This window comes from Solenopsis invicta, chromosome 5 (genome assembly GCF_016802725.1).
Source record: "Solenopsis invicta isolate M01_SB chromosome 5, UNIL_Sinv_3.0, whole genome shotgun sequence".
Classification (NCBI taxonomy): Eukaryota; Metazoa; Arthropoda; class Insecta; order Hymenoptera; family Formicidae; genus Solenopsis; species Solenopsis invicta.
In genome coordinates this window covers 22,764,328-22,780,684 of record NC_052668.1, presented here as the reverse complement: position 1 = coordinate 22,780,684, position 16,357 = coordinate 22,764,328, and the positions used below count along the sequence as shown (strand labels likewise).

Below are 16,357 nucleotides of genomic sequence, written 5' to 3'. Positions count from 1 at the left end.
GCAACTAAAAAAGCTACTTAACTTACACATAGTTCTTTCTAACACTTGTAGCAAATTTTTATTATTAGCTTGAAGCCTAATAAAAAAATAAGTTAATTCTGAGCAAATTTAATTAAACCAAAATAATTTCATTTAACTGAATTTGTCTTTAAATAAGAAAAAAATATAAAAAGATCTCAATTTATATAGTCTTCATTTTTTTGTCTGTTCTCTTACATTTTTTTCACGTCTATCTATCACGCTGTCCGTGATTTCTTCTTCTTTCCTGTCCTGCTCCAAATCTTTCTCCAGACTATCCAGTGTCTCGGTACTCTCTGACGACTTATTTCTCCTCTCCGAATCGAGAGTGTCCGTACTACCTAATTCGGAACTTTCAGAGGATTTCTGGAGTCTCGATGGCTTCCTGGTAGGAGTCGGTCGTTTCTCTCCCTCTTGATCATCTCCAGAAACTGCTACGTCTACTATACTGGTACTTGGTATTCTTTTAGGCGTTCTTCTAACCCTCCTGTTCTCCAACCTGTCCTCTACGTCTAAATTATCCGAACTTTCCGAGGACATTCTCTTGTTTGACCGTCTACCACTCATCTTCGATGTGTCATCATCCAGTATCATATCTGCCTCGACATCATCCTTCATGTCATTCATATCGATTCTCTCGAAACTTTCAGACGACTTGGAAATGCTCTTCGACAGTCTTCTTCCGCGCGATAAATTGATATCGGATATGCTGCTTCTCTTTTGCAACTCTTGACCGCTCTCTTCGCTAACGCAGCCGCTCTGCTCCAGCAGATCGAAGCTTTCCGATGACTTGGACATCGCCTTTGAACTTCTGTGCGCTCGGAAGTCAAAGCTACTTCGTCGCCGGTCCATCGAATCGTCACTGGCCAGCGGCTCGATCGCTTCCAAACTATCCGACGACTTGGAAACGCGATCAGTAGACTTCGAGATCGGATTCAGCAATTGTCTCCTGACCGAAGCCACCGGTTTCACGGTCTCCTCGTATTCTACCAGTTTATCAAAGCCCTCCTCGGTGGATTTAGAAAACCAGCCGGGGGATGAATCCAGGCTGTCAGGCGATTTGGACAACCTATTCGACGAAGATCTCCTGCGCGGCAGTTTCGCTTCCAGCTCCTCAAACACATCGGAACCCTTGGATATCCGGTTAGATGGTTTCCTAACGACTGGTATCCATCTGACTTCCGCTTGTTGTTCCTCAGTAGCAATGGTCATCTCGGCGCTGCTTCGCGACGCTGTTGTAGCATCCAGACTATCTGGCGACAACGACGTCGCGCTCGGCTTACGCGGCAGCCTCGACTCTAACTCTTCGAAGATGTCGGAGTTGCGGGACAGCCGGCTCGATGATTTCCTGGTTACGGTAATGGCTTTAGGCGGTTCCGTCGGTGACGGTGCGCTGCTGGTCGATTGAGGCTGTTGCTCCTGCAGTTCCAGACTATCCAGAGTGTCCTCAGCGATAGTCGGTGGTATCGATGGGGAACTGGGCGAGGCACCATTGGATGATGTCGTGGTCGGTGTCGTTCGACGCGGTGGTCGTCGGTTCTTCGGACGCACGGAGATCCGGTGATGCGCCGCTGTGTGGTTCAAACTCGCGCTTTCTAGCTGCGCTGTTAAGTGGGAAAAAAAATTGCATTTACTGAGATTATCATTACGCAAACTATGATAATGTAAGTAATGAGTATAATACAAAATGTATAATTAAAATATATAATTTATATAACTTACATCAGTAACGTTAATAATTATTAACACTAAATGTATTTTTAAGGCATACAAATTGAAGATTATACACTGAAAAAAAAAGTTGTTAACCTGAGTAAATTTTTCAATTTGATTAAATTTATTCAGTTCAGAAATTCACATATTTAATTCAAATACTTAAATACTTGAAGTAAAAATACTTAAATACTTAAAGTGGTGGAATATCGATATTATAAATTCGAAATAACTACAGAAAACCTTTTTACTTGTTTGAAATGCACACAAAAATTTAATGCTAAGTTAATTTAAGTTAAATATATAAATATACTTGAGCTAAAAAATTTAGTTAACAATTGTTTCTCAGTGCATAATAAAAGATAAATGATTATAAATTACTCGTATTTTTTAAAATAACACTCAAATTAATAACTCGTGTAATTGGACAATTACACGTGTTATTAATTTGAGTTCAACGACAGCATTCGTATAAAATATTTTTTAGCTAATTTCAAACTTTAGTCTTTTCAGTCTAACGTTCTCTTGGATTGTAACTAGATAGCTGAGTGGATAGCGTAATAAATCGTGATAATCTGAATAATCTGTGTTAAGAAGCAATAAAATTGTAACATTCTGTGAGACTTACGTAAATCTTCCTTGGCCACCGGAACGATTCGATCAATAGAGTCTTTCGTCGATCTCGTAATCTGTATAAAAAAAAATCAAAGTTACTTTTAATATTTAATTAAATTCTAATTAATCTTATGCCACAAACTGCCAACAAATCTTATTTCGCGATTTCTCGTTTTGTGTGATTGTCGAAAGTTCGTAAAAAAATTTAAATTTTTGTAGATCTGCTATTCTTGGAGTCTTCGCTCTAAGAAAACATGTTTTACAAATTATAACGAGTATTTCTTTGTTCGTTATCAATCAAATTAATTTGAGAGGCACTCGAAGAATCGCGTGTGCCAAAAATGTCCCCTGGCAAGTTTAAACATACATATACATCTCTGATAGATTGAAATCTAGAAAGTCTTTATCCCGATCATTATCGATTTGTTAATTGATTTGCCTGAACGTGAGGAGAGGCTTTGTGCGACATAACGTGATTCTCGGCGCCGTTACCGGCGCCGATAATTCCTCGACAGGCAAACCAGGTAGAGCGAGCACGTCGCCTGGTCGGTCTCTAACGGTATTGACCACCGTGCGAGGCGAGTCGCCGAGTGTTCGGTGCGGCCACTTAACCGCGATCGGCTTTGGAAACCGGTCGCAGGTGCGTCGCCGCCTGCTTTCGGTGCCGAAGTCATTTTCCGAAAGAGAAGGAGAGCTGTCGTACACACGCGCTGCAAAGAGAAGGACGAGGAGCGAGGGCAAGGAGAAAGGACGATACGGATGAGCTCGGATCGTTCGTCTCTCTAACCGATGCATAATTGCGCCGATGATCGCGCGGTTCACGCGATCCTTCGATCGTCACGTGGGTGTAGGTTGCACGAGAGATGACGATAATAAGGCACGAATGAGGCAGCGAACGTGGCCAATCCTCGACCGTTAAAGTCATTTGTATGCCGAACACGAAACTCGATGTAACATCCCGAAATACGACACAATCCTTTATCAGAGAGAGCATGCAAATCATCTGTATTATCTCGAATAATTTTCATATAAATTAACCAATTTATATTAAAATCACCATGTAAAGTACATTAACAACAATTTTATATATTATTATGTATAAAATGTGCGTAAGATATCTGTCGCTCTTAATACTAACTATTAAATTAATAAGAATTCTACTTTTCTCTATTAAATAGCATTTCGAGGAAACTTACACTTATCTTTCTATAAAAAATACAATATAAATCAGCATCAAATTAAATCGACAAATAAACGTTTAACGTTCAATTTTTTTTTTTTACGAATCTAACATTCACCATTTAAAAAGGTAGTCGCTAACGATCGATCGATTACCTCGACCGCATCCTCGGCGCGAGACTGTTCCCTCGCGATCGTCGTTGGTTCCCGCGCAGGTAAATGGATCCTGACACTCGTCGCCGTATCTGACTGCCTCGGTCTGAGACGATCCTCGATCTTGTACAATGGCCTGATCGACACCGCCGATGCGTCCGCGACCTTGTCCTTACAGAGCCGGACACAGACCGATTACATGATTATCCGTTTATTAGCCGCGTAATAAGTTACGCCGGGGCGTTAAAACGCAATCGCGAAACTAGAGATCCCGCCTATTTATCATACGACCGATTACCTCGATCGTGCCGACGTCGATTCGAGCAACGTGCTCCCCCTTCATCGCCATCCGTGATTGACCTTTTGGTGGAATCTTCGTCGGTACAGGCACCGCCGCCGTCGATCTCGCTCGGCTCTCATCCTTGTTAAAGAACGTATCCTTGGCGAAGCATCCGATCGACACTATCGGCTGGCACTCAAACTTGCCCTTGGGTTTCCACACAGCTCGGATTAAGTACTGTTCTACCCGCGTTTTCGTGCGATCGATCAATTTGTTCTCGCTCCGTTCGCGCGTGAGGATTCGATTAATGGGACTCCGTTGGGTTTAAAATATTTTGCAATCGAAAATCGAAACGACGTGTCTACGTTATAGCGTCAACTTGCTTGTTTCTCCGTACGATACGATATACAATATTGACAGAGACAAACTATGTCTAAGATGACTAATGTGATACTTCAAGTACAAAATGCTTCTGATTAATGTACATATTTCAGATGCGGAGATGTAGATATAGATATAAATATAGATATATAAATAGATGTAGGTTTATCGTACATAAGTATCAATCTATTATTGATTTCTACATATCAAGCTATTATTGATCTATTATTGAAGTATCCTGTCGTAGCTAAATAAACAAATAGATTATTGCTCCTCTCTCTCTTTCGAATATTAAATTGAGATTAAATTACGATTAGCAGTAAATGATAATGATTTCTCGGCCGAGGCAACGAGCACCCAGTAAGCAAATCCTCACCGCACGATCGCGATCGATATCGTCGGTTTACCTCGTTCGCGTGTTCCGTCCGCGATTCTCTCTTCACCGGCACAGCAGGCGCTTCTTTCCTCTCCTGGCACGCGATGTGCACTTCCTTCTTCTGCGTGGAAAATCTCTGTCGCGTCTCCGCCTTCGATCTCGACCGTTCGATCTCGATCTTCCGCGCCGCGATCGCGGTCTTGCTGATCGGGCTCGGTATCTCGTAGTCGGCGTCCCGGTCCTTACAACCGTAAACACCGATGCTGATCTTCGGCGCTTGCGATTCTACTATCCCTTCTGGGAAGCTCTTGCATCGCGCGTTGCTGCTTTGTCTGGTCTTGTCGATCAGCCGTCGCCTTTCCACCGGGTTCAGGTTCAGCTGCTCGATTATCGCCCGTATATTCGATGAAATGTTGGACTCGCGATGTGACACCACCATCATGACGGCGAGACGCGTAACCGGATGATCGCGGTTCTGCTCACGTAGGCGCACCTGGTAGGCCCGTCCTGCGATTCATACGCAGCTACCGGCTGCGGAAGCATGCGCGTTTCGTCAAAACAGAGGAGTACCAAGGTTTCTCCTAATCGCCGTAAATCTACGTCGACTATTAGAGTGTCAATTAAAAATTTCTCTCGTGTCGCCACGGTTTTACAACTGCCTGAATTTACGTCAAACTCGTACTTCCAACTTTTCAATTCATACACTGAGAAAAAAAGTTGTTAACTCGAATAAATTTTTCAACTTGATTGAATTTCTTCAGTTCAGAATTTACGTATTTAAATTAAATATGTATATATAGTTAAGTTAAATATATAAATAGTTGAACTAAAAAAATTCAATCAAGTTAAAAAATTTAGTCAAATCAATAACATTTTGCTCAACGTAATAACTAATTTTTCGATCGAACGCAATCATAATTCTCCATAAGATTAAATCGCAATTGATCCAACCGGTTTTCTATTCAGATATTGATTAAATTTTCCACGACATTATATTCTTCTAATTATTGTAAATTTATATCGATTGTGCAACTTCATGTTTCATTATAATTCATAATTCATCAATTAATCATTCTATCGCGCGATGATTAAATTCTTTAGTAAAGAATCTTTACGCGTGCCAAAGGCAAATGATGTTTTCAACTATCGCAAGAATAGATGCGCTTTAAATTTATACGCGAGTTCACGTTTTTCGATTAAGATCGACGGGGTCTCCTACGTGCCTAATTCGATTAATTCTACATTCAAGCATAGATTCAGTAGGACTTTCCACGCTTCATCTTGAAGGAAGAATTCAACGAGGTCACCGCTCATGCTTCCTAATTCCCACGGATTCATACCGAATTCGCGGCTCCTGCGACTTCATTCGTCATCTCGATTAACTTTCCGCACGGACGCGTAAGAATTCAATTTTCCACGCGTGTCTTCGGAGGAATGCACAAACGTCACGCCGCCGCGCCGGCTCCCCGATTGCCGGAATGAGCCTATGCAACAGAGATTTATTCGCTATCTCCATTAGGTTTTCCATTTGAGCGTCAATGAGATTTTCTACCGTGCGCGCCAAGACGCAGGTTGATTCGGGCATCCAACCGAGAGCGAATAATTACGGCCTCGCGCTAACGAATGTACCACCAACTGGCGAGCGCCGGCCGGGCTACCTGGTTTTCGCAATTAGCGCGCACCCTTTCACAGAACTTCACACGGGCGAAGCCACAGCAGCAACCACACACAGGCCAGCACAACGTCGTCCTCGTTTCCCCGACCTATAAGGATCCACCGCGATTCTGATCGCTTCCCACGCGATCATCTCTCTCTCGCGAGCGCGCGCGCGCGCGCGCGCACCGTCTCCTCCGACTTCCTATCTTTGCGATCGTAAATCAAATAGCAAGCCGATCTCGAGATCGCGCATTTTGTCGCGCTGACCTCAAAAATTCTATAAATAACTCGTCTTTCTCTCCTTTTTTTTTCACCCCGCGTTAACTGTCGACTCCGTGAAACGTTACAGTGCCGCTAATTAACTTCAAGACGCGCTTTCCAATTCGCGTAATCGATTAAGAAGTCGATCGACCGTTTCTTTTAAATACGTCGCGATTCTCTCTTCTTCTTCTTCACCTCCTCCTTCTCTTAGAGACAAATCGCGCGCGCGTGGCGTTTTCGATTTTGCAACGAGAAAGCGAGCGCCGTGGGAAAAACTCGAATTTCGATTTCTTCATTCCTCGCCGCGCCGGTCGAGAGGCTCGTACCAGGAGATAGACAGCGCGCCGTTTCGGATCGAGGGATCGACCTACGTAAATCGCCCACGTTATTTGCACAACACCACCGTGATTCCTCTCTCGCAATCGCTAAACGCGCCGTGCGTTCACATTTGTTATAACATCGCGCTACGTGACACAATGGGGAATCAAAATACCACCTCGACCTCGGCGTAACTCGTCGGATTTCACTCCGGGGACGGAGCCCAGCTCTTGAAGCCGTGTACTCTCGCGCTTAATTAAAATCCGCTTCTACGGCTCGTTATCTCCTACGAATTAAGTGATTCTTCAAAGCCCGACACAATCGCTCCATTTTACTGTACAAACGAGCAAGACGATCCTCTTGCGTTAATAATAAGGAATGAGAGATTCTTTAAATTGGAAAAACTTATACGGCACGTAACCAACGTGCTGCGCGCGCGCCTCTGCGAAATTTTCATGTGCGGAGGAATCCGATTTAATCCAGTAACTTTTCACGGATCGACGCAGACGCTAACTTAATGAAGCAATCTGACGTCTCGGATCGTAATTATAAGATACGTGATGAATGGCGCACACGGACGTACATACGCGCGCGCGCACGTACACGCGAACGGAGCAACAGAGATCGTACGCGATTCTCCATTATCCGCGCTATGATATTCCGTAAACTTGATCGTACCTATCCATCAATAAACGTTTTACGCTCCAAGCGTAAATGCACGTAAGCAACGCGCCTGCACGTGTCATAACTAACGGATATTGCGGAATACAATAATTTTTTACGCAGTCGAGAGAAAGTAGAGTCGATAACTCCAAGGAAACGGGCTAAACAAGGCAGAACCTTTTACGTGTCGCAATCGATAATTACGGCAATTGCGTAATTCCAGCATTTGTTAATTCTTCAAGCGAATACGTTTCCGACACGGGGGAGCGTCGTTTTCGAATTTGCGTTACCTCCTCGCCGACCGGATAGAAATAGTTTCGCCGTTTTATCGCTGGAAGCGTTAAAAGAGGCTGCGTCTCGATCTTTAGGATTATCTGGCTTTTGTCACGAGTTGTTATAAGCTTAATCCGTGTAATTCTCGCGTTTCACGTAGAAATATCTCAAAACGCTCGAATAACTTCGCTTCGTTAAAATATACGTCGTTCCTTCGTATTTAAATACCGAGAAGTATTACGAAAATAATTTCACTGTGCCAACGTCGATTACAAAAATAAATAAATAAATAAATAAATAAATTTGTTTTTTTCGAAGAAATACAAAATCCTTAAGAACTTTCTCGAGTGATCGCGAGTGAGCGTTAAAGATCCACAAAGAAGTTAATTTTTACGTTCAAAGAGAGGCGGTTCGGCAATTAAAGGATGGAAGACGAGGAGGCTGCTTTACGCTCCGGTGACTCCGTAACTTTTTCTCTCGTTCACCGACTTGATCGAGACCTCTACTTCCACGTCGGACTCTCCGTACGACTCGGTTTCTCCCGCGTGCAATCGCGTTTGTAATTTGCGGATGCAGCAGAGCGCCTGGCAATTGCGAGCGCACCTGACGGATGCGAAGCCGCGCCTCGGAATAAAATGCATTATTAATCTCGTTCCGTAAAAAATGTATTAGTTGCAGAAACGTGATAAAAATATATTCACACCCGAGAGAAATGCACTCTCGTCGTTTGCATCGTTAGAAATAATTGCGCGCCACACACGAGTCCGCCGGGGGAATCGCGAGAGATCTCATCATCACGATTGTGCGATACTGAATTCCTCTTTCAACAACAACCGCGTGAAAGTCGCGCCGCTGGAACGAGATATATATATATATCATTCGGATATTATTTATTTGGACGGATGAAATAAAACGGGCGGAACAAGGAACCACCCAGCGCTACCAAGCCGCCTTCGTTATTTATCGTTGCGTTTCCACGCAAACCGATCAACGGAATCGCGCGGAAGATAAGCATCGCGGGAGATTTCTTTAGCTCGATTTTTCGTATAGTTTCCTTCTCCGCTCCTCTTTTTTCTCTTATATTTCTGTATAGGCGGTAATTCACGCGGAACAGCAATGCACCAAGTGCATATCCGTCGAGCTGCGTGCGCGCGCACGATTTTGCGTTACAAGAGAGGAGGATGTTGGAAATCTGGCACGCCACGCGCGAAAGCCGCGCTCGCGTTTCCGCGGCATTGTAAAAGCCGACTGAATCGAAGAGACAGAGGGGGGAGGGGGGGAGAACGAGAATAAAATAGAGGCGGGAATACAGCTATGCGGGTCAATTGCGCTTGAAAGGTCGCGAAACGAACGCGCGTTAGAGGTGGACAGAAACCTGGATTTTAGATTGAAACCTCCACTGAGAGGAATCTCAGCTGTATGTATGAAGTGTTACGCTTAAAAAAACGCGAATGAAAGTTGCAACAATTGCTATCGTAATTTCTCCTCCATTATCTCGCTTGCAATTGCTGCAGGTACGATTATCACAGTTATTATAGTTCAGCATCAGTCGCGAATGATAAATCAGTATTCGAACGCAAGTTATGCAAAACGAATGTGGGAGTCGGATATAAATCTCTGTAAATTATACACTATTAAATAAAAAGTTAATTGAAATGCAGCGAGAGGAACAAAGTTTGCACCGCTTTGCCGGAGGTTGTGGGTGACCTCGTGACTTTTGTTAATGCAAAGGCGTCCGGAAGTAAAATGATTACAACTCCTATGTGTACAATAAAACGACGATTACATCCTTGCGCGCCACACACGAGCATTTTCTTTTCCTCTTTCCACGCTGCAACCGCGGTCACGCTTCTAGCGTGTCCCGAGAACTCGTTTCTTGAAGGAAAGAGAACTTGCTCATAAGTGACACGCGGAATACGGTTTGAGGTCCACCTAGTTCTCACGATGCATTTCGCCATCGCCGTATCACGACCAGGATTAATGCGACATTAATAAATCTAACAGTCCACCTGCTTTTTATAACATGAAACGTATTCTTCCGCTCCTTTTGCTTCGATCTGTCGATCGAACGGTCGAGAACGTATCAGAGGAAACACTTTTTTCAAATCGAGAGAAATTTCTTAGGAACTTAATTAATTATTTTTAGAATGTATCGGAACGATTGTTTCGATAAAACTATTTTAATTGAATAAATGATTTCATTTCGATAAAAATGATAAAATTTTCATTAATTAATTACTATCAAGATTACGGTAATTGGATATTATTAAAAAAAAAATAAAACTATATTTCTCGAAATCTTTTCTCTTTATGATGTCTATTAATTTCTTTCTTTCTTCAAAATTTTACACCGTATAAAAAATTAATTTAGTTAAAATCCAGTGGCTTCTTCGATAATTAAATATTAAAAATAATTAAAGCCACAAGTAAATGGGTTTAATTAATTGAAACAAAGTCACGTATACATATCTATTTGCAAAATCAGTCTCTCCCTGATAACGTATCATGGCATACCTTTGATGTGCCGTGCAAATGCAGACTAAAACACGTTCACTGAATCATATCAAACCCAAACGTCATTTGCACGATTATACATTCAGATATTTGAGAAATGTAATTCGCATATTATGCTTACTATATTTAGCTTAATTGAAGCTTATTCTGAAGGGAAAAATACTTCTCTTTGTAAACAATATAATCTTGAAAATTTCAGTGCAATCTAGAGTACTAATCAGGAGAAATCAATAAATTGCCAGATATATTATCAATATCATTACTGAGTTGATTGGAAATAAACAAATATATATCTTACATTTGGAGACATGAATTTCCTTTCTTAACTTTTTGAGAAATCTTGTAGAAATATATCGTACAACTAAATTTGTACAATGCTGCATGATATTTTATTAAACGAAAAAGGAAAGATTATATGAAAATATATGCTATACGCAATTCCATTTTATGTATATAGGCTGCATTATTTCAAATTGCATTAAATTTCAAGTTTCTCGCAGATCAGATCGCGAATGAGATTGTTGAACGAGGTAAAATCTCGCGTTTTAGAATTAACGTGACCGGCCCCCGACGGGTTCCTAATTTACACGCGGTCCGGTCGGTTTGTTAGCCTTTCCGGCGCATAAACAACAGGCCATTTCACGCGAGACGCATCCGCAGGAAGAAAGTGACTGACTCTCGCAGATCGCACCGTCGTGATAACAACACGAAACATCACCGCAGAATTTACATTTTGCCAGAATTTCCCGCACTTTTGCGACGGACTCGGCGTGCGTTCGCCACGTACCGGAGATCAAGATAACAACAGGAAGCAGAAAAAAACTTCAATTTGTTTGACGGCACTCTGCGAGTCGATTATAATTTGAGATCGAGAAATGTGGAGAGACAGAGAGAAAGAGACAGAAAAAAAGAGAGAGAACAGTGGAAAGTGAACTCGAGAGATTCAGCTTTCCGATACTTTTCATCATCGGCAAGAAATCTCGACGATGGAACGCGCATCTATGATTTGGAGAAATTAAACGCGAAGAAGAGAAGAAACTGAGACATCACGAAGGACTGTGAGAGGTCGTGGGAAAATTATCCGAGATATTGTGATACCGCGCGATAGCTTGGAAAAAAGTCGCAATCTCGGATTTTAATTTATGCGAACCTCGATATGCTCATTATGCATTTTAACATTTCTGTACGTTCTATTCACGAAGAAGATCAGAGTGCTGTAGATTCATTTTATCGCGATTGGCACATTACACTTGGATTTCTAAAAGTATCGGAAGATATAAATAAATTCATCAATTGTTTTTAAAGAACTGTGTTACAAAAACGTCGGATTTTTTTTTCCCTATGCTATAATCAGTATATTGAAAAACAACACTGACGCATTATCGATTTAGAGAAAGTGGGAAGATTCGCCCTCGATATGGATAAACTCTACGGGACAGCGATTTCGGGGGAAGAGTTGCATTGTTGCATTTGCACCTGCGTCTGCCCTTGAAGCGAGATACGCGTATGCATGTATGTATAAAGAAAGTAAATGGTAGATCGCCGGAGCGAGATACCGGCGATCGCCGCTCGTTATATAAATTACGGACGAGGCGTTTAACTCGGGCTGCTGGCGATTAATACAACGAATGAACAATGCAGCAATTAAACAGCGCTGCATTTACAGCGCTGCATAAAGCCGGCAGGTTGTTGCACGGCGCGATCGTAAATGTTGTGAATTCGAAGAGGTTTCACCGGCACATGTCCGACCAAATCTCCAGGCTCGATTCAATAATTCCGTCAGCACCTTCGCCTTTAATTGCAAACTCGCGAGCGGCTGCGTGACGCGATAAGATATCAATGGTACACTCATACCTTCTTTCTTAATAAGGCGCGACTTAATTCCGAGTCAAGTTTTGCGGATTCCGTCTAATCTAATCGGATACTTAAACGATTCGTATTATTCGCGAATTGAAAAGTGCAATCATTAATTAAATTAATTATGGTAACAAAATTCGTCAAATAACAAGACTTACTCAAGTATCAATAAAAGAAGACTATAACCCTTACAGGTTTGCTTGATTTAACATCGAATAAAGCTCATAATTTATTTTTGCTATTTAATAAAAAAAAAAATCAATTTAATATTAAATAACATGTAATGTGATTGGATGTTAAATTCTTTTTAAATATATTATATCGCCGTGAATGCTTGCAAAATAACAATATATTCGCTAAAAATACAAAATACACGTATTTGTTATTAAAGACGTATTTTAGAAAAAATAATACATTTGACATGATTCAACAGAGACATTATGAGACATTCAGCGCAAATCTGTTCCTTTTAATCCAATTATCCTCGTTAAAAAGAGATACCGAGTGTGAAACTTTGGAAATGTTGCGTTTGTAAATGCGAGTGTACAGAATAGAGTCGACGAGTGAAAGATGATGAAAACACGTTGCATCTTGCATTTGCATACGTGCGTGTATTGCAATTTGAGTCAGCAACACATCGAAAGAAAGAGAGAGACGAGTATTATCGAATATGGAGAAGACTTATGATACTGCGGTTCGACCCAGAAATATAAGAAATTGCGGAATTGCTCGACCGAAACGGAGCTAATGACGATATCGTTGCAAAATAAAGAAATTATAAAAGGAAGGCATATAAAACTGTTATAATATAAATTAATAAAATTAAGTAGGTCGCACGTGAATGGCAAGAGTTAAAACAGTATGAAGATATTTCGCTAATCTTTGCAAAAATTATACGATAGTCATAATGGATTTTCAATATTAAATATGTAAAGCGAACACGTAAAATATTTATTAATTATTCAACTATGCATTAAAAAAAACATTATTTCTGTTCAAATAGTAAATATATTTATTTTAACATCATTTTCATGATTAAAAAAATATATTTTCTAGATTTAAAAATAAATTATTTTATACTAGCTAATATTTATTTAAATCAAGAAAATAAAGATAAAATATTTACTTGAATATAAAAAAAACTTTTTTTTTCAGTGTAATATATTATTTAATATACGATATATTAAATATATAAATCCAGAATACGCCGATTAAAAATTAGGTATCTCGATAAGTACCGCGTGCATTCCAGTTGAAAATACAACTGCAAATCAGGAAGACAGTTTAAACGATACTTAAATCCAATCATTCGTAATTAAATATTTTTAACGCGCGTTGAACGTGTTACCGAGGTGCAACGACGCAGTTTCCACGATGCAGCGAGCGATGCGAATCGAATGCGCCGACCGACTTACGACTATTGAATTTGACACAAGGCGAGCATAAGGAGAGTAGCTGCGCGCGATCGACCGTGCGAGAGACGGCGCGATAAGATCCCAGATATCCTTCCTAGTGTACGTACGTACGATCGGTTAAACGGTGGTGCAGGAAACGGGGGAATAATTGGCCCCTGCGATTGGAATATCGATCTCGACGTAGCACGCGAAAAGTCATCCCAACGAGAAAAAGAAAAGAGAACGCGAGTCTGTTCCGATGAGTGCGTTCGCTAAGCGATGCGAGAAAAGAGGAAGTACGAGAGTACATGCTAATTTCCATCGTTCGCTAGTAACGACAACGAGAGTTCGTTTGTGTTCGTTCGGCGCGATCGTTATTAAGACGATCGCCGGATGGTTCGTAGTGCCTATCCCAGTTGCAATTTGTGTATCAAATCTAACGGGGGTAATTAATAAATTGCAGCATTATAACAAATGGAATAATAATTGCGCCATCTAATTGACAATGAAAATGTCGACGTATTTTAATAGAAAATTAATATCGATCAAACACGAGCAAACATTTAAGTAAAGTTAATTCCAATTAAATGTTTAAACACGAAATTTCAACATAAACATATTTCAAAATTCGACGTACAGTGGACAAGCATTGTTTTTCGCATTTATCTTATCTGGATCGATTTATAAAAAGGAAGATACCGAGCGTACTCGATGATTCAATTAGCGGAAAGTGTGGCAAAATTCGGCGATAGGAGAAAACTGATACTATCTGCGGGCGTTTGAACGCGCGTACGATTGCAAGTTAGCTTTACGTGCGTAAAATACCAATGCGTAAAAAAATCCCTTTCCGGTGACACCTTTCGCTTCTCACGGTGTCAGCGATTTGACGAAAGCGAACACATCTGCCCTTCTGGCAGGTAACATCTCTGCTCTTTCTCTTCTAACACTCTCGACATGCGATTAACTAGGATTATCGATTAGAAACGACACGACCGAGAGAGCGGAGCGCACGGTTTCGCTCGTCGGTTCCAGCTGAACGACTGACACCGCCGACCTTCGGTCGATCGGGATTTGCGTAACGAGAAGCCCTTCACTCGGCAGAAGGTGACGGATAACGTAAAACGTGCTTTTCCGAGTCCGGCGTGCTCGTGTCACGCGCGCGGAAAACGCGTCGCGGTGAGATACTGACTGAACCGTGCCGAGCCGAGTTGAGTCGCGCGGATCCCGGCTTCTCGTCCCGAGTGGAGTTCGACGGCAGTAGAAGTGGCAAGTGCCGGTTAGACCAAGTGGTGGAAGCCTCAGGAACGTATACGCTACGTGCCACAACGCTTTCGACTCGAACGGCTTCGAATTTCGCTCCGGGAAAGATCGATAAAGCTGTAATTCTCTTACGGTTTAATTTTCCGAGGGTAATTGAAGCACGAGACGCATGCTCGATTCGTGCCTGTTTTAAGAATGCAGCTTGAGAATGTTTTATCGTAAAAAAGGTTCTACAAATTTTATTTCTTAGTAGATTTGTCAAGTTAACATCTTAATATTATGTACGATTAAAAGAAATGGGAACTGCGTTTTCATTCTGCAATCTAAAAAAATCTATTTCCTATTTTTGAGTGAAGAAGAAGTCTAATTATACAGTTACGAAATTAATTGTCAGGACATAGGATATTGAGAGTTTATCTTATGCTACAAACTCATCGAATATTATAACTTTTTAAGAAAAACTTGATTGGAAATGAAAACACTTGTCAGTGATACATTTCCATCGAAAGTAAACTGAACAAATTCACTGATCTGTTATTTGCAAAATTAAATTGAAAGATGTATTTAAATATAATTGCAACGGATTTTACTTCATTTCTATCATCCAGTTTTACTCTGAAATCTGAAAATGTGTATAAAAAATGGTAAAATTATGGAGGAATAATATTAAATAAATGTTACATCCAATTAACGGAATTAATTGTCCGGACATAAAACATTGGGAGTTTATTTTATACAAATCAAAAGTATACTTCTTGTGGAAATGCATCGTTGGTAAAAATTTTTTCATCCAATCGCGTTTTCTTTAAAAAATTATAATATTTGATGATTTTGTAGCACGAAATAAACCTTCATATTCTGTATCCGGACGAGTTTCGTTTAATTTCGTGTATATAATATTATACATTTGATAAAAATCGTTTCTAAATTTCTAAAATTTATATAAAACATAAGAATGATTTATTTATAAGAAGATTAATTTCCTAACAGTATAACTAGCATTGTTTTATTGTTCTCATTCACTTTTAGAATTTAAATCCAAACGTTTCAAGGAATTATTTCTATTACGGCATCTTAAAATTTTAACTTGTATAAAAAATTGCGAAACGTCTGATTTTCGACGTAAAAACTTCCGTAAGGAAAAATCAGCTCTATATTCAATCGAGAATCTGTCATTAATGGTCGGGTAGCAAGTGGTTTATGTGCCAACGTGATTTCTCCGACGGACAGTGTCGAATCCCGTACGTCCCTGAGCACTTAATGGTCCCTGACAAGAAATAAAGAGAGGCGAGGTACGATCGAGAAGGCTGATCTACGAGGAATCGGACGAGCCGCGCGCTAACGGTGCTACCCATCTCCCTGCTTGCCAGCTGTTGGCCGTAGCCAGGAGTACGAAAGCTCTCTGTCCGAGCTCCTCTTCTTCATTCGTCATCTCTCGCCTAACGC

At 40.9% G+C, this 16,357-nt stretch overlaps 1 protein-coding gene across 6 annotated transcripts in view; it reads right to left on the bottom strand.

Moving 5' to 3' along the window:
• LOC105195185 (flocculation protein FLO11) overlaps window positions 1-16,357 on the bottom strand; it is a 66,942-nt gene that overhangs the window by 2,179 nt on the left and 48,406 nt on the right. For 5 of the 6 annotated variants that reach the window (XM_011160474.3, XM_026131049.2, XM_026131050.2 and 2 more), the window contains 2 exons: window positions 2,360-2,420; window positions 217-1,622 (listed from right to left, as the gene is read on the bottom strand). In XM_011160474.3, the coding sequence (XP_011158776.2) occupies window positions 217-1,622; window positions 2,360-2,420 (1,467 nt within the window). Of the gene's footprint in view, window positions 1-216; window positions 1,623-2,359; window positions 2,421-3,681; window positions 3,850-3,976; window positions 4,166-4,746; window positions 5,247-14,476; window positions 15,467-16,357 lie in introns of those variants that run through there. The other variant, XM_011160477.3, reaches the window with a different exon arrangement.